Below are 26,257 nucleotides of genomic sequence, written 5' to 3'. Positions count from 1 at the left end.
CATTTGCTAATGGTCAATCATTTCTGAAACTCAACCTGAATTTGAAAGTTTCCTTGATTACAGAACCTTATAAACCACAGTATCATTCAATGGAAAAGTGCAGCAAGGTATTTCTCTATTCTGTTCCAAGGACAATTTTCCATTTGTTATTTAATTTCACACATGCAGAATGTAAGATTTTTCAGTAAGCTTTTAGGATTTCTTGCTTTTTTAATCTTTGGTAAATCAACTGAACTACTGTGCATTCTACCAAACATATAGTACTATTTCATATTTGAAACAACTAAGTTTAAGTTTATTAATTGGCCTACATGAGGCAATGTACAAATAACTTTATAATGATTAATTGCACATTAATCTCTTATATTATTTATCTTTTTCATATTCCATAATGCTGCATCTGAACACTCTCTGGTGCTATATATGGAAGGTTTTGTGTGATACTTTTTTCACTAAAGCCTGAACTAGACCCGTTCCCAGAAAATTAATGAAACGTCTTAGCAGAAAAAGCCCAAATATTTGTAGTGGAAGAGTAAGAATATACCACTCCTTCTAGATCTCTCTCTTTGGATAGTCAAGCAACATTAGTTGTTCAGTTGGGTAACAAGCTACAGGAGGATGACTTTTTTCTTTATCTAGATATTTCTATCTATATGCCTGATTCAGGTATAAATATTTTTATCCAGAAATCACAGAGAAATTTGTATACTTAGAATCAAAAGAAAAAAATGAAATAGCTGCCCATTTTGTTTAAAAAACAACAACACTATTTTTAAGCTGGTTCTTCCAAGTTGGCAGAAGTTTCTTCACCATCACATGACCTTTCCAGGAGTTCGTGTGGGTTCAGTTCTTTTCTTTGTATTTTTGTTTTATCTTCAAGAGAGTACATTACAATAATTACAAAACCCATTAGGACATGAGACACAGAAACTAGCTTAGTAAGGCTGAAGTTAGCAAACAAAAGAAGCCACTGGCCTTGCCAACCGCTAAGAACAAACACTGTAATTTCCAGGGATAGCAAGTAAGAGAACCCTCGAGCTATGCACTATGAGAGTACTACATTGTCTAATACTGGCTACCACTTTATTGCCAGGTTTTGCAATAATCTAACCATCATCTGGATTGAGCTTCAGATTTTTAGCCATTATCCACTTTATCACCTCAAAACATCTGTCAAACATCAGTTTTCCTGATGACATATCACTTTACATTTCTGGGTCACTATTCTCAATAGACCACCACTTTCTTGTGTTCCAGAAAAACAGAACCTTCTGGTGCCTTATAATACAAGTGCCATGGGGACAAATAATTTTCCAGTTGCAACTTTCTAGCAAATACTCAACCCATTCCAGCAATACCCCCAAATCAATTTGCTAGTATTATTAAAAGTTGCTTAGAAATACAGGAATATGAGCACAGTGATATGGACTTTCTGTGCTATATCTGGCTGAAACCAGACTATACAAGATTTAAACAATTTTTTGATCATACTTGTAGTTGCATGGCTGAAATCTTTCCTAATAATTATTTTTGGGTGCTTGTTTAGAATCTATGGATGTAGTTATTTCAAGGCATCAATAATGTCCTCAATAAAGAGGTACTGACCACTAACTGGATTTATCCAATTAGATTCTACCTGAAAACTACTGGGAAGCTATACGTGATCCATAATTCAGCTGTACAGGCAGTAATGGCAAGATGTGCTTATGTAATAACTCTGCTACATGAATTGTACCAGTTGTCAATGATACTGATGCTGATGATGACCTACAAAGCCTGGGGTATCTGAGAGACAAAGGCTGGGGTATCTGAGAGACCAATTTTTTTCCATCATTTCTGTTCATCCAATAAGATGCAACGCAACCAGAATGCTTCAGATTCCAATCTTTTGCCAATCTTTTTGCCAGCTGATAAGATGCATGTATGAGTCTTTATTTATTTTTATTTATTTATTTATTTGATTTGCCAATTGTTTGATTTGCCAATTGTTTGATTTGCCAATCTTCTCACTTAATGCGCCTGGCCTCTGGAATAGAATATCCCAAAGTTCAACAAGCCTTTAAGACTTCTTTCTTTTACCAGGTGCTGGGTGAGAACTATGCACTTTTGGGAGTTTTTGTTATATTCTTGATTTATTGCCCCTTTTGATTGCATATTGCATTGGAGATTTGATTGTACTCTCTCCAGCATCATCTTATTCAAGGAACTTATAAATGTGATTTATAATTTTTTTACAACTCTGTACTCCCTTTACTTAGGGATAGTGTCAGGGTGACTGGGTGGAGCTGAATGTTTATTGGCCAAATGCCCTTCCTGACACCTATGGAGTTTGCAGCAGATAATTTTTTCTTTCTACGCTATCTAGGATTGAACTCTTAACCTTCTGAATATGAGGCAAGTGTCTTCACCACTAGGCCACTCAAATGTGATTTATAAATACATAAAAAATATGGATCTGAGTAGCCATCATGACACAACAGTGACTACATCAATATCTTGTTGAATTCTAGGTCACAGTAGTTGAAGCTGACCTGTTAAACTCTGATCAGATGGCAATCTCTTAAACTCAGTAAAATTGGCAAAAACTGTACCACATCCTTTGCAGCTGGTATATCCTCAAACATATTGCAACCTTTTGCAATGGATTCGGAGTCAGATTAGCCTTGAGCAGTCCAGCCATTATCTGAATTTTTTTTACAGAACATTTCACTAAGAGGATTTCATTGAGAAGTAAATTCTCTGTACAATCATTTGGAGTGGTACTTTGCCAGGTAGAGAGATCTGAGTCCTTGCTAGGTCAGAGTGATGTAAAACCAGATACTCTTTTTCATTAGGGATGAGAACTGTTCATGTTCCAAATTAAACTGCACTGTCTGTGAACCAGCACCAGCCTGTGACATGCCAGAAACTGGGCTGGGCAAACAAGAGAAGCCCCATCCACGGGAGGCAGACAGGACACAAAACCATGCTCCCTCCTGTCTGTGGAAAAAATTGTCTCCATGGAACCGGTCCCTGGTGCTCAAAAGGTTGGGGGCCACTGCTCTAAGTGGAAGGGGAGGTCTCCCAAGACCATTGGGAAACCGGTACAGAACAGGAGCAATCATCTTCTGGCTTCTTGATCTCTTCACCTTGCCTTCCTACAGAAGTAACCTGATTCTACTGATGACACCAAGCTTTATTTCCCTTTACTCAAGCACATAATGGCCCTTGGAGCCAACAACCTAACAAACCAAACCATATTCTTAATCCAGTAATTCTTCATCTGTTTCCTCCCCCAATTAAAGAATGAAGAAAGGTGGGTTCAAGCCTTTTCACAAGACAAAAGGGTAAGAAAAAGAAGCAGCCCCCTTTAGTGATACTAACCGATAACAAGCTCTGATAGTTTCTAACTTTGACAGCAAACAGACTTTCAGGGCAAAATTTGCCTGCAGTTCCTTCTGTCCTGACATCTCCATGTTTAAACGTTAAGTACAAAGGGATCACTTATAAAGCATACTAAATAACATGCCGGATTAAAGATGCTTTCTAAACTTGATCCCAAGGACTTCTACAGATCCAAGTGTACAGTTTCTTGGCATCAAAGTGCTCCCTCGATTTCCCAGTAAAGCCTAGGCTAGAGTAATGGTGACCGAGTACTTAGTAGATCAAGTCCTTCTTAGTGTCAAGTTTAGACGAAGTCCTTCGGGGGCTTCCAAGCGATAAAATGTATTCCTAGTATGTGTCTCTGAAAAATTCCCGGAATACTGAACGGGGATTCCAACTTCTTGTCTCCTTAATAAACCTGATTGACAGGAAAACCCGCGAGCACGCGCAGAAAATGTTTAGCTAGTTCTCGTGTTGTTTCCCTTCCCCTGCCCTCCCCTCATTGTTACGGCTACCAAAGGCGAAAGGCTTCCTTCCTTTCCTTCCCTCGCCGGCACGGTGACGTTCGTTCTTCCCCTCGCTAAGGGCTCACTTTGCGCATGCGCAGCCGTTCTGCGAGTGGCGGAGGCTAACTGCGGAGGGGGAGGGGAAACAGAACGTTACGCCACGCCACACGACGGGACAGGACCGAACGTAGAAGGCGGGGTCACGAACTCTGACCTCCCAGATCCGGAGCCGCCACCGACAAATAAACCCCGAAGAGCTACAGCTGCGCCTGACAGGTAAGAGGAGGAGAGGGCGGGGATAGAGAGCCGAAGCGCCGCCGGTGGTATCCCAGCTCAGGGAGGCCTTCCCTTCCTTCGGATCTCGGCTGGCGAGGCGTCGTCGCGGTGCTGCCTAACTGCGGCCTCTTCCGTGCCCTGTAGTGGCAGGATGCCGTTATGCATGTGCTGGGCGGTAGAAGTAGTTCCTCCTGGTGCTGCCGCCGCCGCCCCTCTGACCTTTCACCCACAGGAAAGGCTTGTATCTCCCCTCCCCGGATCCTAGCCGCGCCCCGGGGCCTTTTCTTCATTGTGGACCTCGCCCTCTGGTTTATGGGAAAGGCGATGGAGTTGGAGTCGGCCCGGTCGTTACTTAGGTTGCCGCTTTGCTGTGTGGAAAGGCTTCGGAGCGTTGCAGTCTCGCCCCGCAGCAGCCATTTTGTGTCGGCGAGTGACAGCGGGCTTGGTGCCTCCCTCCGACTGCTTGACGGACGGGTCTCCCGGTGGGCTCAGCACTTGAGGCCTGTTACTCAAAACTCCAGAGGAAGTGGGCTGACTAGGCTAATCCCTTCCTGTATCATTTGAACGTTGGTGGCCACCACAGCAACAGCACACCCTCCCCAACAACGCCTTAGGCACGTTAGGTGTCACTGAAAGGGGAGCCCTTTCCTAGTTTTTCCTGATACGTTGTTTTTACACACAGTTATGTAGCTCTTCTCTCAGAGGGCAAGAATTGCTCTCAGTCTGTACAGGTACATTGTGTAAAAGGGATGGTAACCTCTGTTCTTAATTTTAAAAGATTAATCTTAAATTTCTCGTTCTTTTATCCCATAATTTTGAGTAATGGTATAAATACTTTCTGATTCATTCCTCCTGTGCATCTATTTTTATGGGCAATGTGGCTCATAATTAACGGCAAAACGCTTTCAGTATGATTTAATTAATTTCTCAGGCTGATACAAATTTACTGTGGGCTAATCTTTTAAGCTGGCATCCATAGCTAATGTAGCAATGTACCTGTTTCTGCTCCAGAAAATATGTCCAATTACATTTCTTTTTAGCATGGTATATACAGTCCACTATTTCTTAAGTTTTACACCAGAGACAGTGCAGATGTTACATTGTCATGCCCTCTTAATGACTCCCCTTATCCCTCCCTGCAATAGCACTCACCACTAGGACTGAATATCTCCCAAAGCTAATGAATCATACAACAAGGGTCATGTTGATAAATTAATAATTATTAGCTGCAAAGGAATACCTGGCATGCTGATCAGCTGTTTAGAGGCTAGCAGTGTGTCAGCAGAACTGGAGTTGATGGCCCCTGGATCAGTGGTGGGATTCCAATTTTTTTTTTTTTACACTACCTGTTCTATGGGCGTGGCTTGGTGGGCGTGGCAGGGGAAGGATACTGTAAAATCTGCAGTCAGAGGTGTATTTGCCGGTTCTCCGAACTACTCAAAATTTCCACTATTACCTGCTGAATACCACCTCTGCCCTGGAGATGTTGGAGGCACTTGACAATATATTTGGTGGGGGGGATGATAATAGTGATGGAGCCTTTATTTTGTCTTTTGTTTTAATATTGCTGAACTGCATAATGCTGTTTTGCTGACTTCATTTTGAGGAGATACATAGTCTTCTAAAATGCAGTTGCCTGCAAATTCAATTCCTGATAAACCCATTGGAAAAGGTCTGTAATTATATATACCTAATGAGTCCCAATCATAATAAAACTAGACACATACTGCCTCCTGGTGGTGAAAATACTTCTCATTAATGACATCAAAAAGTATCTGATTTTAAAGTCTGGGATGTATTTTGATTCAATAAAAGAGATACATGTCAGGTTTTCTTTAAAAATGACATTAAAAATGTTCCCTTGACCATTCTCTTACTTAATCTTAACATGCATTTGTTAGATTGCCTTGGTGGACTGGAACTATTTCTCTTCTTTGCCCTGTATAAAACTCTTTTTTTCTGCTTCTATTTGCTTATTCTCTATTGTTAATTGTGTGTATTAAAGCAGCCATTGAGTTTTCTTAAAAATCATGGTCTAAAAATTGTTCACATATTACAACTGATAAAGTCAGTAATAAGAATAGCCAAAAAAAATCACAACTGTACCTAAATACTTCTTGATAAGTATAGATTCCCTTTTTTTTCCTGATATAAATTAACTATTCTGATACTTTCTGTAGATTATTCCTTACCCAGGAATAAGCAATCCAGATTAAAGTGCTTACAAGTAATTATTAGATGTGATTTGTACATTTGCCAAAAATAGAAACATAAGCTATAACAGGATTAAGGTGTTTGTGATGCTTAGGATATTATAGAACAGCGGTTGCCAACCAGTGGGCTGCGGCAAGATTTTGGTGGGCCGCAGAGAAATCTCACCCCAGGAGCATCCCCCCAAAGCAATTAATCCAGGCTGTGCAGAAACACAAGGATGCTCTGCCCACATGGCCTGCGGGAACCCTCCCCGCCCACTCATTCCTTATCTGGCAAACTTGTCTGCTAAATTGCTATTTTTCCTTTTTCCGACCATCATCTGTTCTGCTGTGCCAGGAGATTTAGATTAGCTAGGAAGCAGGAAATGGTTGGATTTCTTGCTCTCTAGCTAAGCACAGCCGAACCTCCCTTAGGACTGAAGGTTTGTTTACAAGCAAATTCAGTGCAGACTCACGGCAAGCAAATTTGAGAGACTGAGCTAGCCGATGGCAGATAGATAGATCACTGAATGATTCTGTGAGCAACTCAATCTGCCTGCTTTGCCTGATTTTGGATAAAAGTTGCTCTTTTTTAAATAAAAAATTCAATATTTACATACATGGTGTGTTGTGAGTTAATTTTGTGAGTTTGCTTGCTTGCAAATTTTATGAGTTTGCTTGCAAGCAAATTTTATGTGACAGACTGAGCTAGCCAATGGCAGATAGATAGATTTCTGAATGAATCTGTGATTCTGTGAGCAACTCAATCTGCCTGCCTCCTTTGCCTGATTTTGGGTAAAAGTTGCTCTTTTTTTAAATAAAAAATTCAATATTTACATGCATGGTGTGTTGTGAGTTAATTTTATGAGTTTGCTTGCAAGCAAATTTTATGTGACAGACTGAGCTAGCCAATGGCAGATAGATAGTTTTCTGAATGAATCTGTGATTCTGTGAGCAACTCAATCTGCCTGCCTCCTTTGCCTGATTTTGGGTAAAAGTTGCTCTTTTTTTAAATAAAAAATTCAATATTTACATGCATGGTGTGTTGTGAGTTAATTTTATGAGTTTGCTTGCAAGCAAATTTTATGTGACAGACTGAGCTAGCCAATGGCAGATAGATAGTTTTCTGAATGAATCTGTGATTCTGTGAGCAACTCAATCTACCTGCCTGCTTTGCTTGATTTTGGGTAAAAGTTGGTCTTTTTTAATAAATCAATATTTATATAAATATTTATAATATTTACATACAAGCCATTCCCAGCCAGTCACATGGCCACCAAGCCACACCTACAAATTAGGCCACGCCCACAGAACCAGTTATTGATCCCTGGGATCTAAAATTATGAGTTTGGTGGTCCCTGAGGTCTAAAAGATTGTCGACCCCTGTTATAGAATAACTATTAGCAACTTTAATCTGCATAGCTAATCTGCATAGCTAATATCTGAGGATTTTATAATACAATGTGACAGCTATTTTTTGTAGTGACATGGTTACCCATTTCCCATAGTAAAATGAAGATACTGTCATGCCAGATTGGTAATGTGTAAAGGTCTGCCTTTTGAGATCACCAAAAAGCTGCAATTAATGCTGACTGCTGTGGAGTTGGTTATTCATAGATTTCCAAGTGCAATTCAGAATGCTGGTTTTCACCTTAAAACCTGTGTAATTTGGCTTCTATTCTTTTTAAGATTGCCTTCTTATGTGTGAAACAGATATATGTATTCTAACACATCTGTCAATGGTATTTCATTACTTATATCTCACTGTCAAATCAGTGCTCATACTAATGATCTTCTGAAAAATAATAAAAAATAACTTTTAGGAAGCATTTGGAGGAGGAGTGTTTGCTACCTATACTATTGTAATGTATTATTACTGTATTGATACATTAGTTTTTAGACTATGAAAAAACTATTAAAGGAGGAAAATCAATTTGTTTGAGCTGTGGAGTTGGAGAAGGCTTCTGTGTGTTCCTTGGACAGCAAAGGTGACAAGACCATATAAAACCAGGCATTTCACTGGAAGGCAAAATCATAAATTATTTTGGCCATGTCATGCAATTAAACTAACTGGAAAAGCCAGATATGCTCAAAATGGTTAGTGATAAAAAAGAGGCTGCCTGAAAACATGTTGACTAGATGCCATCAAAGCCAACCCCAACCAGAACATAAAACAACTGAAAGAAGTCATATACAGGTGAAACTTGAACAATTAGGACATCGTGCAAAAGTTCATTTATTTCAGTAATGCAACTTAAAAAGTGAACCTAATATATGAGATAGACTCATTACATGGAAAGCAAGATAGTTCAAGCCGTGATTTGTCATAATTGAGATGATTATGGCTTACAGCTCATGAAAACCCCAAATCCACAATCTCAGAAAATTAGAATATTGTGAAAAGGTTCAATATTCTAGGCTCAAAGTGTCCCATTTTAATCAGCTAATTAAGCCATAACACCTGCAAAGGGGTCCTGAGCCTTAAAATGGTCTCTCAGTCTGGTTCAGTAGGAATCACAATCATGGGAAAGACTGCTGACCTGACAGTTGTGCAGAAAACCATCATTGACACCCTCCATAAGGAGGGAAAGCCTCAAAAGGTAATTGCAAAAGAAGTTGGATGTTCCCAAAGTGCTGTATCAAAGCACATTAATAGAAAGTTATGTGGAAGGGAAAAGTGTGGAAGAAAAAGGTGCACAAGCAGCAGGGATGACCACAGCCTGGAGAGGATTGTCAGGAAAAGGCCATTCAAAAGTGTTGGGGACTTTCACAAGGAGTGGACTGAGGCTGGAGTCAGTGCATCAAGAGCCACCACACACAGACGGATCCTGGACATGGGCTTCAAATGTTGTATTCCTCTTGTCAAGCCGCTCCTGAACAACAAACAATGTCAGAAGCGTCTTACCTGGGCCAAAGAAAAACAACTGGCCTGTTGCTCAGTGGTCCAAAGTCCTCTTTTCTGATGAGAGCAACTTTTGCATATCATTTGGAAACCATGGACCCAGAATCTGGATGCACTGCAAGATGCTTGAAGTCCAGTGTGAAGTTTCCACAGTCTGTGTTGATTTGGGGAGCCATGTCATCTGCTGGTGTTGGTCCACTGTGTTTCATTAAGTCCGGGGTCAACGCAGCTGTCTACCATGAGATTTTGGAGCGCTTCATGCTTCCTTCCACAGACGAGCTTTATGGGGATGCTGACTTCATTTTCCAGCAGGACTTGGCACCTGCCCACACTGCCAAAAGCACCAAAACCTGGTTCAATGACCGTGGGATTACTGTGCTTGATTGGCCAGCAAACTTGCCGCTATTGAAGTATCCTGGTCTTCCATAACACCTCAGCAGTGCCACAGGCTGATAGCTTCCATGCCACGCCGCATTGAGGCAGTAATTGCTGCAAAAGGGGCCCAAACCAAGTACTGAGTACATATACATTTTCAGAGGTCCGATATTGTTCTATGTACAATCCTTGTTTTATTGATTGCATGTAATATTCTAATTTTCTGAGATTGTGGATTTGGGGTTTTCATGAGCTGTAAGCCATAATCATCACAATTATGACAAATCACGGCTTGAACTATCTTGCTTTGTATGTAATGAGTCTATCTCATATATTAGTTTCACCTTTTAAGTTGCATTACTGAAATAAATGAACTTTTGCACGATGTTCTAATTTTTCGAGTTTTACCTGTAAGGTAGGAAAATATGGAGAGAGGTGGTCCATACAATCACTGAGAATCTGACACAATTGAACAGATATCATCATCTTAATTGTAATGTTTATTTCCAGTATTTATATTCTCCTGCAATCCTAATAGATTCTGGGCATATAGAGGCATGATAAAGCATGCAGTACAAAAATCCAAGCATAACGGAAAACAAATAAGGTACTGAAAAACACTAAAAGCATGGTCAAGAAGATGGTTTGGTAAAGGTCTGGTTTTCTCCTTGGTAGTTCCTTGGTTGATGTATTTGTTTTCCTGCTTCATTGTTAGCCTGCTTTCTCTTCTATTCCAATTTTTATACTTCTTTTTTTCCAAATAATTTTATTGAAGAGTATAAGTAGAAGAAAAAGTTTACAAATTACCATACAAAATATAGAAATGAAAAATATGAAGAAAAACTTAACTTATTTACTTGCATATCAAATTTGTATGGCTATCCATCTCACAGGTAGTGACTTTTCATTCCAACTCTTCATCCCAACAAGTGCAAACAATGTATTTATTTATTACCTGTCTTACGATACAGAATGTATTCTCTTCATCTCTTCTCTCTTAATTTATCAGCAAAAGTCCAGTGAGTGATGCCACATATAACTATCTTTCTTAATCTTTCTTAACCTTAATTGAATAAGTCAACTTTATATTCCTTTTCTATAATTTTAAGATTCTTAATTCTGAACTCCTTGCAATGGAGTGCCAGAGCTTAATTTCTTGTCTTTTTTTTTTTTTTTTTGTCCTTTCACCAAAAATCTTCTAAAACTGTTGTAGGTGTCTTCTGTGCATATAATAAGGGGACAGTTTTTTGGTCACTTTTCAAAAAATTGTTCAAGACTTTAGCAGTTCATCTCTTTTCTGGATTATTGCTTGGATAAAGCATGATCCTGTTTCATTTGTAAGTCAACTACATCCTTTTCTGTATACTGTTTGCTACTGAGTTTACCGTATTTGCCGGCGTATAAGACGACTTTTTTGTCCTGAAAAAGATGCCTCCAATTGGGGGTCGTCTTATATGCCGGGTCGTCTTATACGCCGGCAAATAGTAATTGGGAAGCACTGCGGCTGCCCGCGGCTGAGGCACTTTGTCTACCGTGGAAACAAATCCCGTGAAGCTGAAAGGAGCAGCCAGCCTTCTCCCAGCTCCCAAGGAAACGAGGCTCGCACCGCCCGAGCTCCGCTGAGGTATCCGGCTGGGGCTGTCAGGAGTTGTTACCGCTGGCGCGGCTCCAGTCCCGCGTTGCCTCAGGAAGGGAAAGGCAAAACCAGGAGCCGCTGCTGCCATTACAAAGCGCCGCCGCGGCTCTTCCTTTTTGCCTTTCCCTTCCCGAGGCAACGCGGGACTGGAGCACTGAGCCGCGCCAGCGGTAACAACTCCTGACAGCCCCAGCCGGATACCTCAGCGGAGCTCGGGCGGTGCGAGCCTCGTTCCTTGGGAGCTGGGAGAAGGCTGGCTGCTCCTTTCAGCTTCACGGGATTCGCTTCCACGGTAGACAAAAGTGCCTCAAAAAAAAAAAAAGTGCAAAAGTGGAAGGCGTGCGGAAGAGGGGGCGAGTATATAACAAACTATATTTTGAGTGGAAATGTTGGGGGTCGTCTTATACGCCGGGTCGTCTTATACGCCGGCATATACGGTATATCTAAACTCAGATTAATTTCAAATTTATCCAGAAAAAAATGTTGTTCTTTTCCTTAACAATCCATGTATTCATCATTTCTAAACATTTCAGGACCATTTTTCATAAATTTTCATCAGAACATGGTGTTAAAATATTTTCCATTCTTTATTCAATTGTCCTCTTTCTTATATTCCAGCTATCTCCAATGTCCATTATCTTGTTTGACTTAATAAAACCCAAGAAATCCCACTTTCCCATGAGGGGAATTCCAATAATTTAACATTACAATTCAAAGTCCATCTGAATCCTAAATCTATTGCTAATTTTTCACAACCAATAATCTGAGCACTCTTTTTGCTTTTATTTAATCCAAAAACTTAAAAGTGAATTTAAAAATTGTAAGGAGAAGGCAATTCATCTACTAAACAAAGTATAGCTTGCTGTTCCAAAAGGTGTCAAACATCCCAGGTAATGTGCGACTTTTTCACTCAGCTTCCAGCAAGCAGAGTCAATGAAGGAAGCTGGACTTGCTTAACGACTACATGATGCAATTTACAGCTGCAGTATTTCACCTACAAACGATGCAAAAAGACCATAAAATTGGGTGTGACTCACTCAATAACCACCTTGCTTAGCAGTGGAAATTCTGGTCCCAATTTTGGTCATAGGTTGAGCACTATCTGTACAAAATTATCATAGGTTGAGCACTATCTGTACAAAATTAGCATGTTGTGCAAATTTAGTCTATTTATGCAGTTGCATATGTCCAAAGCCTATTTGCAATGCAAACCCAGGATATGAGGTTAGTGAATAACAATATGTAGACAATATTGGCAGTCCTTGACTTATGATACAATTGAGCCAAAATTTCTGTTGCTAAGTGAGAAAGTAAAATGAGTTTTGCCCCCATTTTATGATCTTTCTTGCCACGGTTGTTAAGTGAATCACTACAGTTGTTAAATTAGTATCATATTTGTTAAATGAATCTAAGTTCCCCATTGACTTTGCTTGTTAAAAGATTGCAAAAGGTGATTGCATGATACCGGGACACTGCAACTCATAAATATGAAGCAGTTGCCAAGCATCTGAATTTTATTTCAGAAAAAACCAGAGGATGCTGCAATGGTTGTAAGTATGAAAAGTGGTGATAAATCACCTTTTTGGTGCCATTAAAATTTTGAACATTCACTAAATAAACTGTTGTAAGTTGAAGACTACATGTACATGCAGAGACATAACATTCTCAAGAAAGTTAAAACAATATTGTCAAGATCATAGTTTTCTGACTTGTAAAATATGGCTTTGAAAACATCATTCAAAAAGCCGAATGAAGAAAAATGGATGCCTTTGAAGTGTGGTTCTCAATAAATTCATTGAGAACTTTATAGAGTGTAAGAATAAAACAGTCAATACTACATGAAGAAAAATTAGACTGAAAATGCTAATAAAAAAATAAAGCTTAAATATTTTGGATATATAGTGTAAAGATAAGAATCATCCAAGAACATATCTTGCTTCGAAGAATCAAAGGTAATTGAAGACCAACAGACAATATAGTAGCTAGAAGTATCACAATGACTTAGCATGAATCTATAGGATCTCCAGGAACCAAGATTCCAACAAAATAATGTCCATTCAGTCACAAAAAAATCAAACAAGATTAGCTATGGAATAACATGTCTCAACAACTTTAACCTAAGAAATTTTCAGAAATTGTGAAGAAAAACCTTTTCAGCTACACAAATTATGATCATTTCAAATATTCCATGGATAGAAAACTTTATATGAAGCTTAAATTTTTAATCCACTCATAATGAACAAGAACTTTCTGTAAACAGATACAGTGAAGATTAATGTTATAGAAATACTTAAGGAATTGAGAATATATGGTACCTAGAGACCAATTTGGGGTAGTGGTTAAGGCATAAGGCTAGAAACTGGGATATCATTAGTTCTGGTCCTGCCTTAGTCATGAAGCCAATTTGGATGATCTTAGGCCAGTCTTTCTCAGCCCTAAGGCAATGATAAACAACTTCCAAAAACCCTTACCAAGAACACTGCAGGGATTTCTCTGAGCAGTCAATGCATTGACAAAGACAAAAACGTGGCATTAACCAAGAATTTGTTATAACGTAGTTTCTAATACATCTAGCTTTTTCTCAAGGTTGGAAAGTAATGGCTAGAAGGATGCATTCTTAGGAACTAGACATTTATTGATATAATTTGAACAAATTTTGGTTTGCAATGTACATAATGCCATATAGTGGGCATATGCTTTTTTTTTAAAAAAAAAAAACAACTTTATTGATTATTTAAAAATAATATTTAAAAATCCCAATCTGGATCTCAGCGATGGAGGCAATGATACATCCAAATAATCTAGATCTTAATAAAATGATAAAATACAAAGACCTTGATGCGCAAGGAACTTTAAAATCATGGCAAGATCTCCAAGAACAAGGGCTACAAGTAGACCGGTGGGCTTATTTGCAAATTCAAAACAGACATAGCCAGGACAAACAAAATTTTGGAATTTATACTAAGGTACAACAATTAGATAAAATCCTATTAGGTCCAGATTAAAAAAAAAAACTAAATTTTATAATTACTTATTAGAGATGGAATTAGAAGAGGAAGTAGTCAAAGGCAACATGATAGCTTGGAGCAGAAACATAGGACGTAGCATTACATTATTAGAATGGGAAAAGGTCTGGACAAGGAATAATAAAATTACAAAATCAGCAACATATAAAGAAAATGCCTATAAAATGTTTTATAGATAGCATCTCTCGCCCTCGAGATTAGCAAAAATGTCTGCTAACATGAATCCGGATTGCTGGAAATGTAAAAAGAAACAGGGAACATTCTTTCACATGTGGTGGTCCTGCACTGAAGCCCAAAGATACTGGCATAGAATAAAAAAATGGTTAGAGGAAATAGTGGTGGAGCAAATTGAATTAAAACCAGAATTCTTCTTATTGGGGATATTTAATAGACAAATTTCTAAAAAAGTCAAATATATAATACTGCACATTCTTACTGCAGGCAGAATAACCTTTGCATAGTGTTGGAAACAAGCAGATATTCCAACAGAGGAAATGGTTATTCAGAAGATAACAGCCTGTGCAGAGATGGATAAGTTAACCTTAGCACTTAAGGAAAAAGAAACATCAGAATATTATAGAAGCTGGGAATGCTGGTATGACTGGATAGAACAAAAATAGTGGGCATATGCTTTTTAATGTGATATTTATTTATTAAGAAAAAAATCTTAATTGCCATAAAAAGTATCTCATAAAGTGTGTGTATATATGTTAGGGTTAGGCAGTGATAAAGTTTCAAATGAGCAAAGTAGTTCAGAGAACAATGTATGTAGGCACTAGTGGTAGTAGCTTTATTATTACCTGTAACTACAAATAAAAACATTACGTTAAAAGAAAAAGGTAAATTCCGATAAAATGGTAGACCATTATAAAATAAATAAGAGTTTAAAAAATCTATAAAGCTAACAGTATAAAATATTCAGAGCTAATTTACTAAATTACTAAAATATTAAATTATCCATCACAAAAAACTTCAAATATTTAATTTTTAAGTTAATTGTAATTAGAATGTTTAATTTCTTAAGTGATAACTCTGTTAACATAAATGAAGTAATACACATTTGTTAGCTAACATTAATTGTTGCATAACATTATAAAATGTGATGAATTTTAAAATACTTTGCTCAGAAGATTATAAAATTATATAGGGAAAACTAAACTTATCTCAGGACAAATGGCCACTCTCCTAAGGTCATATCCAAAGGGTCTGCTATAAAGGCGTCAATAAGATTAGCATCTGTATTTTGCCTGTCTCTTGTTAAAAGAAGTGTAATCGGGTCTTTAATGCCAATTTAAATAAAAAGGGTAACATAGACATGGACATTCATTCAATTTTTCTATGTGTATGGATGTTATTGTATTAGTATGCCATTCCATACTCTTCTTGAAAAGGTGAAGATGAAACATTGACTCTAGCTAATGTACAGACTCATTTGCATCTAGACACAAAATGCTGTTAATGTATTTGACTTGACAATGGCCTTCCTAGCATGCCTAAGTTTCAGATTTTTGAAGTAAATCTTAGGGTTTAAAAAAAATCTAGGTCAAGAAACTTATGTTTATATTTCCAGTAGAATTTTATTATAGCCAATTAAGGGCCAATAATTAATTATTGTCCATAGTAGGTGGGTGGTGTTACTTTTTTGATAGTTTGCCTAATATAGAGTAGTTGAATGAAGTTGGGACAAATGTACATCCCTGCTTCATCACCTTCTGAGTATATATTGTTGGAGAGAGGAGAGATGGTCTGAATAGCTGCATGGGACTAGTATGATGTTATTTTTCATAATTAGTGTGGGAAGATAATAATCAGTGGATGAGACTTGGTTTCTCCCATATCCTGCTTCTTGAGATCCAATTAATGCTGTCTAATGAGTTTGCCATGTAATATACTTTCAGTCAAATGTTAGAGGATTAGATGGTAGTCTAGCATTGAACAGTCCTTGCTTTTCCTCTATATGGGCACTCATCTTGCACTATCAGTAATTCCTTTTCTAATTTACACAACTACTGTTACACAAATTTAATGAAAATGCATCTACTTTAAGGAGGTGCTGACAGATATGCTGTATGCATTCCCAATCACCTTTCCCTTTAGAATCCAGATCTGAATGTGTGCATGTATATATTAAATATTCATAATCAATTAAAAATATTGAAAAGTCATTGACAATCTTCACTTCAAATAATTAAATTTTAATAAAATATATGTGCTTGGTATTTGGCTAATTCTTGCATTGAATTAAAAATTCTTCTATAAATCCATTTTTGGATTTCATAATGCTTTATAATGAATTATATTTCTTTCTATAAACTCACAGGAGTCTCCAAATAATGATTATGCATACAGGAACTGAAGTATAACATTATACCTATGGTAAGAAGAATGCTTGATTTCTGTTCGTTTATATTTCATCATTCAATTCAACTGGAACAATTAACAAAAGAAAAAAATTAAAAATAATACAAACAAGGAAAATTAAACACCTGACATCAGTCTACTCATAAATAATGTTTATGTATTTAAGCACATAAAGCCTGCATTCTAGTGTGGATGAATCATTTAGGATGGATATAATTTGAAAAATCTAATACAAAAATTATATTTAATTATATTAAAAATGAAAAGAAACAATTTGAAAAAAAAAAAAGAATAGTCCTCAACATACAACCGGTGGTTTAACCATTCAAAGTTATAATGGCCTTAGAAAATGTTTTATGGTTCATTAAGTAATTACAGCTCTCATAAAACATCCCTCTCATGATCACAGTTTGTGCTTTTGGGGCACTTGGCAAGCTGTTTGCACTTACAACCAGTTGCCAAGTGCCTTGTAATTATATGATTGCCATTTGCGATCTTCTCTACCAGCTTCTCCAGAAAATCAATGTAGAAGCCGACAGGGAAGGTTGCATGCTGCAGCTGCCTGCCAAGAATTCTTGTCTCTGGGGCTGGTCAAAAAGCTGCCTGCTAAGGGAAGCTAAATTATTTCACTGGACTCCAGAAATAGATCCTGGATGCTGGAACTCCAAGTTCCGTTCCTGCAGCCTGACAAAGGCGTTTTGTTTGTGCACAGAAGGAAGTTGAACTCCACTAGGTTGCAGAAATGGAGTTCAGATCTCAAAGTTCTGTTCCACGCATGGAGAGAAACCAAAATCCTTTGGCAGGCTGTTATTTCACTCTGTCCCCTTCCTTAACCACCCTGGAGATCAGTTAATGACTTCAGCCAAGAGTGCCAGCATTACAGTGGTTGAGTGAATCAATCGTGAGCCTCTGGTTTAACAACTACTTCATTCAGCAACCAAGATTTAGATCCCAATTGTAGTCGTAAGTCAAAGATTATGTGTAGTAAAATCAAGCAGGCATTTCAGATAAAATTTATATTGCCTCTGTAGTGAGTGACAGAATCAGATCTGTGAAAGCCACCAGTGTAGCCTTTTATGGCTTCAGTTTAGATGAGGGGGGGGGAAACTATTTTCCTGTTTACCTGGATTTATTATTATGATTGCTATTTAGATATTTTCTTATACAAACTTTTTCTTCCAAAAACATTATCCTAGAAGGTATGTTCTTTGGGAGGAAATTTGTAGAAATTATGCTGGCTTTGAAATTAATACTTAATTATTAAGGAAATATACACTTCTGTAATTGATAGATATTTGTTCAAAATCAACTTTTAAAAGATGCCTTAAATAAAACTTAGTAATTATGTGTACAGTCAAGTCCACTTTTAAAAATATAGCCATATAGCATGGTCTTTTCTTTACCTGTTGTGTTAATATAGTATGTTGGGTGAATAAATAACTAGGAATGTAGAACAATAGAAGTAATCCTCATTAGTGATTGCTTCGCTTGCAGTTATACCTTGTTTAGCAACTATTTGCAGTTATGAAGGTGATGAAAAATAATTTTACGTCCAATCCTTTCATTTAAGACTTCCAGCAAAGGAAAACTGAAATAAGATCACAAAGGCTGGTTTTACTTATATATATAATAATTACTTAGTGACTGCTTCACTTTATGATCAAATTGCTGGTACCAGTTGTGGTTGCCTGAAGAAGACTATTTGTTATCAGTTGTGGTTGCCAGAAGAAGACTATTTGTTCTTTTTTGCATAAGCAGGAAATGCTAATGTCATGAACCTACATGGAATAGACCTTGAAAGGGGTACATTTTTCTCTGCAAAAAAGAGGGAAATTAAAGTAACATGAGGTCAACTACTTCTCTTACCCAAATTGTTCATTATTTGTATTATAATTTTTTAAAAGGAAAATATCTCTTTAACAGGGAATATTGATGATTCAGAATCATGGCAACTATTGAGGAATTGGCCCATCAAATTATGGAACAACAAATGGGGGAGGTATTTATATTTTTAAACAAGTTTTATAATAATAAGGAGTTTATAGAAATTTTCTAGTAGGTCATTCTCCAACACTAGAATTTTATAGACATCTTGAGTACAAAGCAAATAACTTTATCTAGTGCTAGAGGAGTTTACTTCCAATAAAGAATGCAGCTTTCACTCTTTTTTTGTAGATAACACACTCCCAAGGATCTGTTACACAGACATTAATGGACGGAACAGCACAAAGAATTCAAATTGTTCCTGCTGATGCAGGACTTTCCTTACCACAGCGGATACAGGTAAAAATCTGTCTCTTTTTGTACTTAATTAAATAATTGAAAATATTTTGGTATCTAAACACCAGATGTACGATAACATGATTTTTAAAGCCCTAGAAAAATACACAGAAAAAAATAATAAAATGGAAATATCTAGAATAACATACATTCTTTTATTACATAATATGATATTATCTTTTAAAAGAAATATTCTGTAAAAAGAAAGCTGCCAATATTTTCAGTATTAGAGGGTAATTACATGCCCCAAAGCCAGAAAATATTGGACGAAGGTACAAAGATGGCTACAGGAGATAACACAACATCAAATACAACTTAAACCCGAACTAGTCCTACTGGGAATAATTAGAGGGAAATTTAGCAAACAAATCCAATATATCACATTGCACATAATAACAGCAGCGAGGGTAGTTTTCACGCAGGGTTGGAAATTAGAAAACATACCATCTGAAGAGGTGTTAATACAAAAAATACCAGAATGTGGACAAACTTACAATAGAACTAAAAGGCAAGGAGGAATCAGAATACTACGTGGTATGGGATAAATGGTATAAGTGGGTAGAACATAGGAATAAGGATTAATGTATAGAAATAAGTGTAAGTATATGTAATATCTATGATACAGTACTGTTAACAATGAAAATAAAGATGTGTAATTTGGAAAAGAAAAAAAAAGAAAGAGGGTGATTACAAACTGTTACTCTGTTCTTCAATTTGTGTACCTCTTAATTCTTCAAGCCAAGGAACAAGTCAGAAGAAAACAGTCAGAATATTGATTTCTTTCATTTCCAGATAAAAGTGTTTTCCAGAAAAACACAAGCAACTGTGAAAGCTCCCATGTGTTCTTATGGAGAAGAGATTATCTTCTGAATGCAGAAATAGACGATACATTTGAGGGGACGGATGTACTTTATATTACTTACATACAATAGTATAAAAGGAATGGTCTCTCATTAATGCATTAGATTAGCCTTCCCATCTAATTTAGTTTTGGTCACCACGATGTAAAAAAGATTTTGAGACTCAGAGTGCAGAGAAGAACAACAAAGATGATTAGGGGACACTAGAGGCTAAAACATATGAAGAACGGTTGCAGGAACTGGGTATGCCTAGTCTAATGAAAAGAAGGACTAGGGGAGACATGATAGCAGTGTTCCAATATCTCAGGGGCTGCCACAAAGAAGAGGGAGTCAAGCTATTCTCCAGAGCACCTGAGGGCAGGACAAGAAACAATGGGTGGAAACTAATCAAGGAGAGATGCAACCTAGAACTAAGAAGAAATTTCCTGACAGTTAATCAGTGAAACAACTTGCCTCCAGAAGTTGTGAATGCTTCAACACTGGAAATTTTTAAGAAGAGATTGGATAACGATTTGTCTGAAGTGGTGTAGGGTTTCCTGCCTAAGCAGGGGTTTGGACTAGAAGACCTCCAAGGTCCCTTCCAACTCTTTTCTTCTCTTCTATTCTAATGTTGTTCAGCCCGAAATTGACATAAGTATAGCCATTTTAGTTTGACTTAATATATATATTCTTTTTCTTATTTTCTCTGTGGCAGTAATGGGGGGAAGGTTTCGGGCTTGACACATTCCTAAAGGGGGAGGAGTGGAGATAAAGAGATTGTTATGGCTAGGTGATCTTCTTTCCTGTGGGAAATGAGCCCCTGGAGGTGGAGATTTATGACATCAAGCAACGTTGAATTATTTCTATTGGAGAATGTGACTTTTGGGGGTTGTTTCTAACTTCTAATGTTGTGGGGTAATTCCAGGTTGGGTCAGATCTGGAATTACCATGGACTTTGCCAATCTGATGCTTTCCTGAATAAAAGAAATCTTTTTGAAGATGGACTTTGTTATTTTCTTTTAAAATGGATTTCATCACTTGGAAACCTGACAATGTGTTTGATAATAATTTTTATCCAACATGTTGACTGAGAAAGATGGATGGCTATCTAGTATTCTTTCTATTGTACATTTTTAGGAATAAATTATTACCTTGAAAAGAATTGAAACAATTCCAATATGTGCATGTATTTTTTAGGGTTTTGATTTCTATTATCTCATTAATAAAAGTTATAAAATCCTTTTCAGGCCAGCAAGTATAGATTTTTTAAAATTATTGGTAAATTGAGAACTCAACTATAAAATGTATTCCATTGAGTAATTTTCCACAGACGAGGATTCTGAGAGTTATCTGGGCACAATGTTTAAGGTTGAAATATTGTTGTCCTTAATTCATTTTGTCAGTCAAACTTGATAATATCTTAGATCACATCTTTAAAAATTTTTTATAATAAACCACAATAATAAGTTGAAGTAAATATGTCACCAGATCGTTACAGATCAACAGACAGGGCAGAAAATTCAGATTGTGACAGCACTCGATCAGACTGCAACAAGCAAGCAGTTCATTTTAACAAATCATGATGGTTCTGCCCCAAGTAAAGTGATCCTTGCAAGACAAGATGCTACACCAGGAAAGGTTTTTCTAACAACTCCCGATGCTGCAGGAGGCCAACTATTTTTTACAACCCCAGATATATCTGCACAGCACATTCAGGTATGAAGTCCTATTTTATGATGGTTTATTCATACACCTTTTAAAAATGAAAGCTTTGTTCCCAGTAATTATGCTAAGCATTTTCATGCTATCAACATATAGCAACTTGAGATAAGAGGAATATGCAAATACTGAGTTCTTTGATATAAATTAGATAATGAAGAATGTAGTCCATTGAATAGTTTTATTGTTTAATACTCATGAAATTAGAAAAAATATAGTAAAACTATACATAATCATTCTACATATTCTGCATCTTAAATTAAATCTTAATATTTTAAAGTAAATACAATTTAATTTTGAATAGATTCAATAAAATAGAAAAATTAAATTAAAGAAAGACTTATAAGCCTTTAATAATAATATTTTTTATTATTTTCTGTTCATTTTTTACCAAGTGCAGGATTATAGGTAAAACAATAATAATTTCTGAAATATTACCATACACACACCTTTCAAATATGCTTACCTTCCTTGATTTTTGGGGATTTGTCTATAGATATGACTTTAAGCAAACAAGTAAGTGAAAACAAGATGTATTATATTGTAATTTTTTTTCCAGATTTTAACAGACAATTCTTCAACGGAGCAAACCTTAAATAAAGTATTTGATCTTTGTGTTGTTTGTGGAGACAAGGCTTCAGGTAAATCGCTATATACTTTGAAGATTGAATTGGAAGACTGTTTAACCTATGTTCATCTTATGAAGCATTTAATTTTCTTTTTCTTTTATGAGTAATAAACATTGCATAAATATGATTGCATCAAAGCTACGAGCTGTTAAAAACAATTTGTCACATATTAGAAAGGAAAAATCAGACTGTTGAAAGCCTGAAATAATTCTGCTTAAAATGAGCCATTTTGAATAGCACTTATATATGATAAGTAGCACAGTTCTTTGAGCATGTCAATTTCTATTTCCATGTACTTGATAGGAGTATCTCTGATGAGTGTATGCAAGAAATATAAAAATGTCTACATTCCATAAGCCTGCATTCTTTTCTCAGTGGCAACATTTATCTCATTTTAAGCATAAAACATTTTGTATTTTGAGAACATTTTGAGCATACAGTAGTTCTGAGAACAGTACATTTGTTAGTGTGTATTAACAGAAGCAAACTTAGAGTAAAATTAATACATTTTGTTATGAAATCAGGACGCCATTATGGAGCAGTGACCTGTGAAGGTTGCAAAGGATTCTTTAAAAGAAGTATACGGAAGAATTTAGTGTATTCATGTCGGGGAACAAGAGACTGTGTGATTAACAAGCATCATAGAAACAGATGTCAGTACTGTAGGTTGCAGAGATGTATTGCATTTGGAATGAAACAAGACTGTAAGTTTAAAAGAAATACACTCACGTAATGTTGTATTGTTTTTTGCACCATTCTTGCATGATACATTTATCTTGGTAAATAATAAATTAAAAGTTTTAGAAAGAAAATGCCACTTAACGCTGTAAAGACTAAATTATTTTGGGAATGATCTTTCTTATTAGGATTCTTATATAGGTAGTTCTTGACTTATGACCACAATTGAGCCCAAAATTTATGTTGCTAAATGAGACATTTATTAAGTGAGTTTTTTCCCCATTTTACGACCTTTTTTGCCACAGTTGTTAAGTAAATCACTGCAGTTGCTAAATTAGTAACTTGGTTATTAGGTGAATCTGGCTTCCCCGTTGACTTTGCTTGTCAGAAGGTCACAAAAGAAAATCACATGATTCTGGGACATTATTTATTTATTTATTGAATTTATATTGCCACCTATTCGCCCAAGGCAAAGTGTTATAAATATGAATCAGTTCCCAAATGTCTGAATTTTGACCACATGACCATAAGGATGCTGCAATAGTCGTAAGTGTGAAAAATGATCATAAGTCACTTTTTTCAATGACGTAACTTTGAACGGTCACTAAATGAACTGTTGTAAGTCAGGGACTATCTGTATGTTAGAATTCTTAGATGTGTTCATATATAATAGCAATAGCACTTAGTCTTATATACCGCTTCAAAGTGCTTTATAGCCCTTTCTAAGCAGTTTACAGAGTCAGCATATTGCCCCCAACAATCTGGGTCCTCATTTTATGCACCTCAGAAGGATGGAAGGCTGAGTCAACCTTGAGCCTGTGAGATTTGAACTGCCAAATTGCAGGTAGCCAGCAGTCAGCAGAAATAGCCTGCAGTACTGTACTCTAACCACTGCGCCACCATGGTTTATAATACTGATAAAGAGGCTTGCAGTATATCTTAAAGATGTAAGATATTTTAGATTTTACAAGTCCCATTCTTTTCCGCCATTATAAAACAGAGAACTATACATATTGACATCTATGAAAAACAACTCATTCATTTACTTGGGTTGAAAGAGATCTTTCTCTGATGCTCAAAACAGTGGCATCAGTTCTTTCAGACCAATCACTTTCAAATTCTGTTTGAACAGACCACAAGATTCCTTAGGAGGCTTCTAGAGATTCTCAATAAAATAAGTAGCAATTTTCTTGGAAGTTTACCAAAGATATTGTAATTGCTTTAAAACATACAACCAAATGAGAGGATTGAGCTTGCTGTGCAAACGGACACAATTATACAATAAATAAACCTGTTATTAGTCTTTGCTAAGCCCTTTGGGCTCACTATTTCTCCAGAGAACAAATACAGACTTGAGAGAAAATAATTGAATGAATATCTTCAAACATTCCAGAGACAATATAAGATTGGAAATTACTGTTGTAGAAATGTTAACAAATATTTTCTTATGAAAATATACAGTTACATAAATTGGTAATACTGTACAAAAATGTTCTTATTTAGGTTTTGCATAATTATGCATTGATAGAAATACAATACTGGGAATGTTTCAGTAATAAAAAGTGATTAGAAAATACTATAAAGTTATGATCTTCTTATTCCTAACCTCCTGTTTCCCCTGCATGAATTCTGATCTTATATTAATTTTGATAAGCTTTATACATTTATATATATTTATACGAATGCTGTTTCTATTAGAATTTACGTATGAAAGAAATGATGGTATGCTATTCTGTATACCAAACTTCAAGCCATAAGATAATCATCAATAATATCTGAGGTTGTTTCAAAATAAATTGGTTAGATTTGATACAAGAAGCATTTACATTTAAAACTATCAAGTTGACCAAGAAACTAAAAATCCAAAACAGTTTTCTAAAACTAAAGTCAAATGTGTTGAATATTGAATTGATTTTGATAATTCCATCATTCTTTGTAGCTGTACAGTGTGAAAGAAAACCCGTTGAAGCATCACGAGAAAAATCTTCAAATTGTGCAGCTTCTACAGAAAAGATTTATATTCGAAAAGATTTGCGAAGCCCACTTACAGCAACTCCTACTTTTGTAACAGATAGCGAAACAGCAAGGTATGTAAATGTTAATCTAGTTTCAATCTCTTTGACATTGAGGCCTTTCTAAAATCATGAAGCAATATTTGTGTTCTTTCATTTCAGATCAACAGGAATGTTGGAGTCTGGAATGTTTGTTAATATTCATCAGTCTGGATTAAAGAATGAACCTGCAGTACTGATGACTGCAGATAAGGTATTGGATAAAATAAATGATTTTTACAATATTTTTATAATATTAAAGAAATGGCTTCCAAGTTTTATCATACCATCCATAAGGTAATATAATAGCATTCCACCCTCTTTTTAAAGAACAAATTAAAAAAATCTCATGAATGAAGGTGAAAATACACCTGCAAATGAAGGTGGGGAAAAAAACTTCTCCCCTTAGCCTAACTTTAACTATATGCAGTTAGGGAATTGCCATCTTTTCAGTCTTTGTTCAGCAAAAAGTCATTAGGAGTTACCATAAATATCAAACAGTTAATTTTTCCCTGATCAAATAATCCAAATTTATATTCTTTTGAACTGGCTTAGCCATTTTAACTCTTTTCTGATAAGTTCCCTGTAATGTGCATTTGCAATCTTCATCAAGTCTCATTCCTAATACAGATTTAGATCCATTTGAGTTGTTTCCCATAAGTATATTATTTAATTATATTTTTGTTTTTCAATTCTTACAACAAAAATAACAATATTCCAAAATCTTTTTGGTTTTCCAATCTGTTTAAAACTTTCTTAAATTCAAATCTTTTTCATTTTTTTCTTTTTGCTAATTGTATAATTGCTTTAAATTCTTTACTCTGTTTAAAATTTCGTAAACCTAAGAAGTTAATTTCACTAGGTGTCAAACTATTCACAGTTTTGAATATGCTATTATCTATAAAGTTCAATTAAACATTTCTGAATGTGATTAGAAAGTGAGTTCATCTGACTGTCTTTTTTTAAAGGCTTGCACTTTTTCTGTTAAAATGCATCTTTTGTACATTGTTTTAAAATACTTTCTTTTGACCTACTCTTTAATGCTTATCTCCTCCTTGTATCATCACCTCAGTGTTTATCCTAATCTTTGGATAGTTTGATTAAATCTTTTCTCACCACAAAAAGATTAAATATACATCAGAATTCAGTCAAAGACAAAAGTACTTCCTGAGTAATCTCTGCCAAAGAAAGTTGTCATAGAGAGGATATTTGGATGTGCAAGAATCCCCTTTTTATATTCAAAACCCAAATGACTTCTCTTTTAATACATGACAGAGACTGTGTTTAAATGCCTAGGTTGCAACATCATGCTAATCTCTCAAATGGAAATTTTATGGTGAGATTTATTGAGGTTCTTGTTTCTGCAAGTAAGAGTTGGTAGTCATTGTTAGTTGTGTATCATCTAATATTTCAGTGGTTATTAA

The 26,257-nt window shown here is 36.1% G+C and overlaps 1 protein-coding gene across 7 annotated transcripts in view; it reads left to right on the top strand.

Moving 5' to 3' along the window:
• Positions 1 to 4,088: 4,088 nt before the first annotated feature.
• Positions 4,089 to 26,257, top strand: part of NR2C1 (nuclear receptor subfamily 2 group C member 1) — a 35,450-nt gene continuing 13,281 nt past the window's right edge. The window contains exons 1-10 of one of the 7 annotated variants that reach the window (XM_087968118.1): positions 4,089 to 4,145; positions 14,718 to 14,871; positions 16,597 to 16,652; positions 18,561 to 18,636; positions 18,813 to 18,920; positions 21,245 to 21,472; positions 22,035 to 22,116; positions 22,629 to 22,808; positions 24,722 to 24,869; positions 24,957 to 25,047. In XM_087968118.1, coding sequence (XP_087824244.1) covers positions 18,583 to 18,636; positions 18,813 to 18,920; positions 21,245 to 21,472; positions 22,035 to 22,116; positions 22,629 to 22,808; positions 24,722 to 24,869; positions 24,957 to 25,047 — 891 coding nt within the window. In that variant the 5' untranslated portion in view covers positions 4,089 to 4,145; positions 14,718 to 14,871; positions 16,597 to 16,652; positions 18,561 to 18,582. Of the gene's footprint in view, positions 4,146 to 14,717; positions 14,872 to 16,596; positions 16,653 to 18,560; positions 18,637 to 18,792; positions 18,921 to 21,244; positions 21,473 to 22,034; positions 22,117 to 22,628; positions 22,809 to 24,721; positions 24,870 to 24,956; positions 25,048 to 26,257 lie in introns of those variants that run through there. The other 6 variants (XM_026693860.2, XM_087968120.1, XM_087968119.1 and 3 more) reach the window with 6 other exon arrangements.

Source organism: Notechis scutatus, chromosome 6, assembly GCF_049901735.1.
Source record: "Notechis scutatus isolate UNSWTSFEM ecotype Mainland chromosome 6, rNotScu1.2, whole genome shotgun sequence".
Classification (NCBI taxonomy): Eukaryota; Metazoa; Chordata; class Lepidosauria; order Squamata; family Elapidae; genus Notechis; species Notechis scutatus.
The sequence above is the reverse complement of the archived record's forward strand: the minus strand, read 5'-3'. Positions and strand labels throughout refer to the sequence as shown.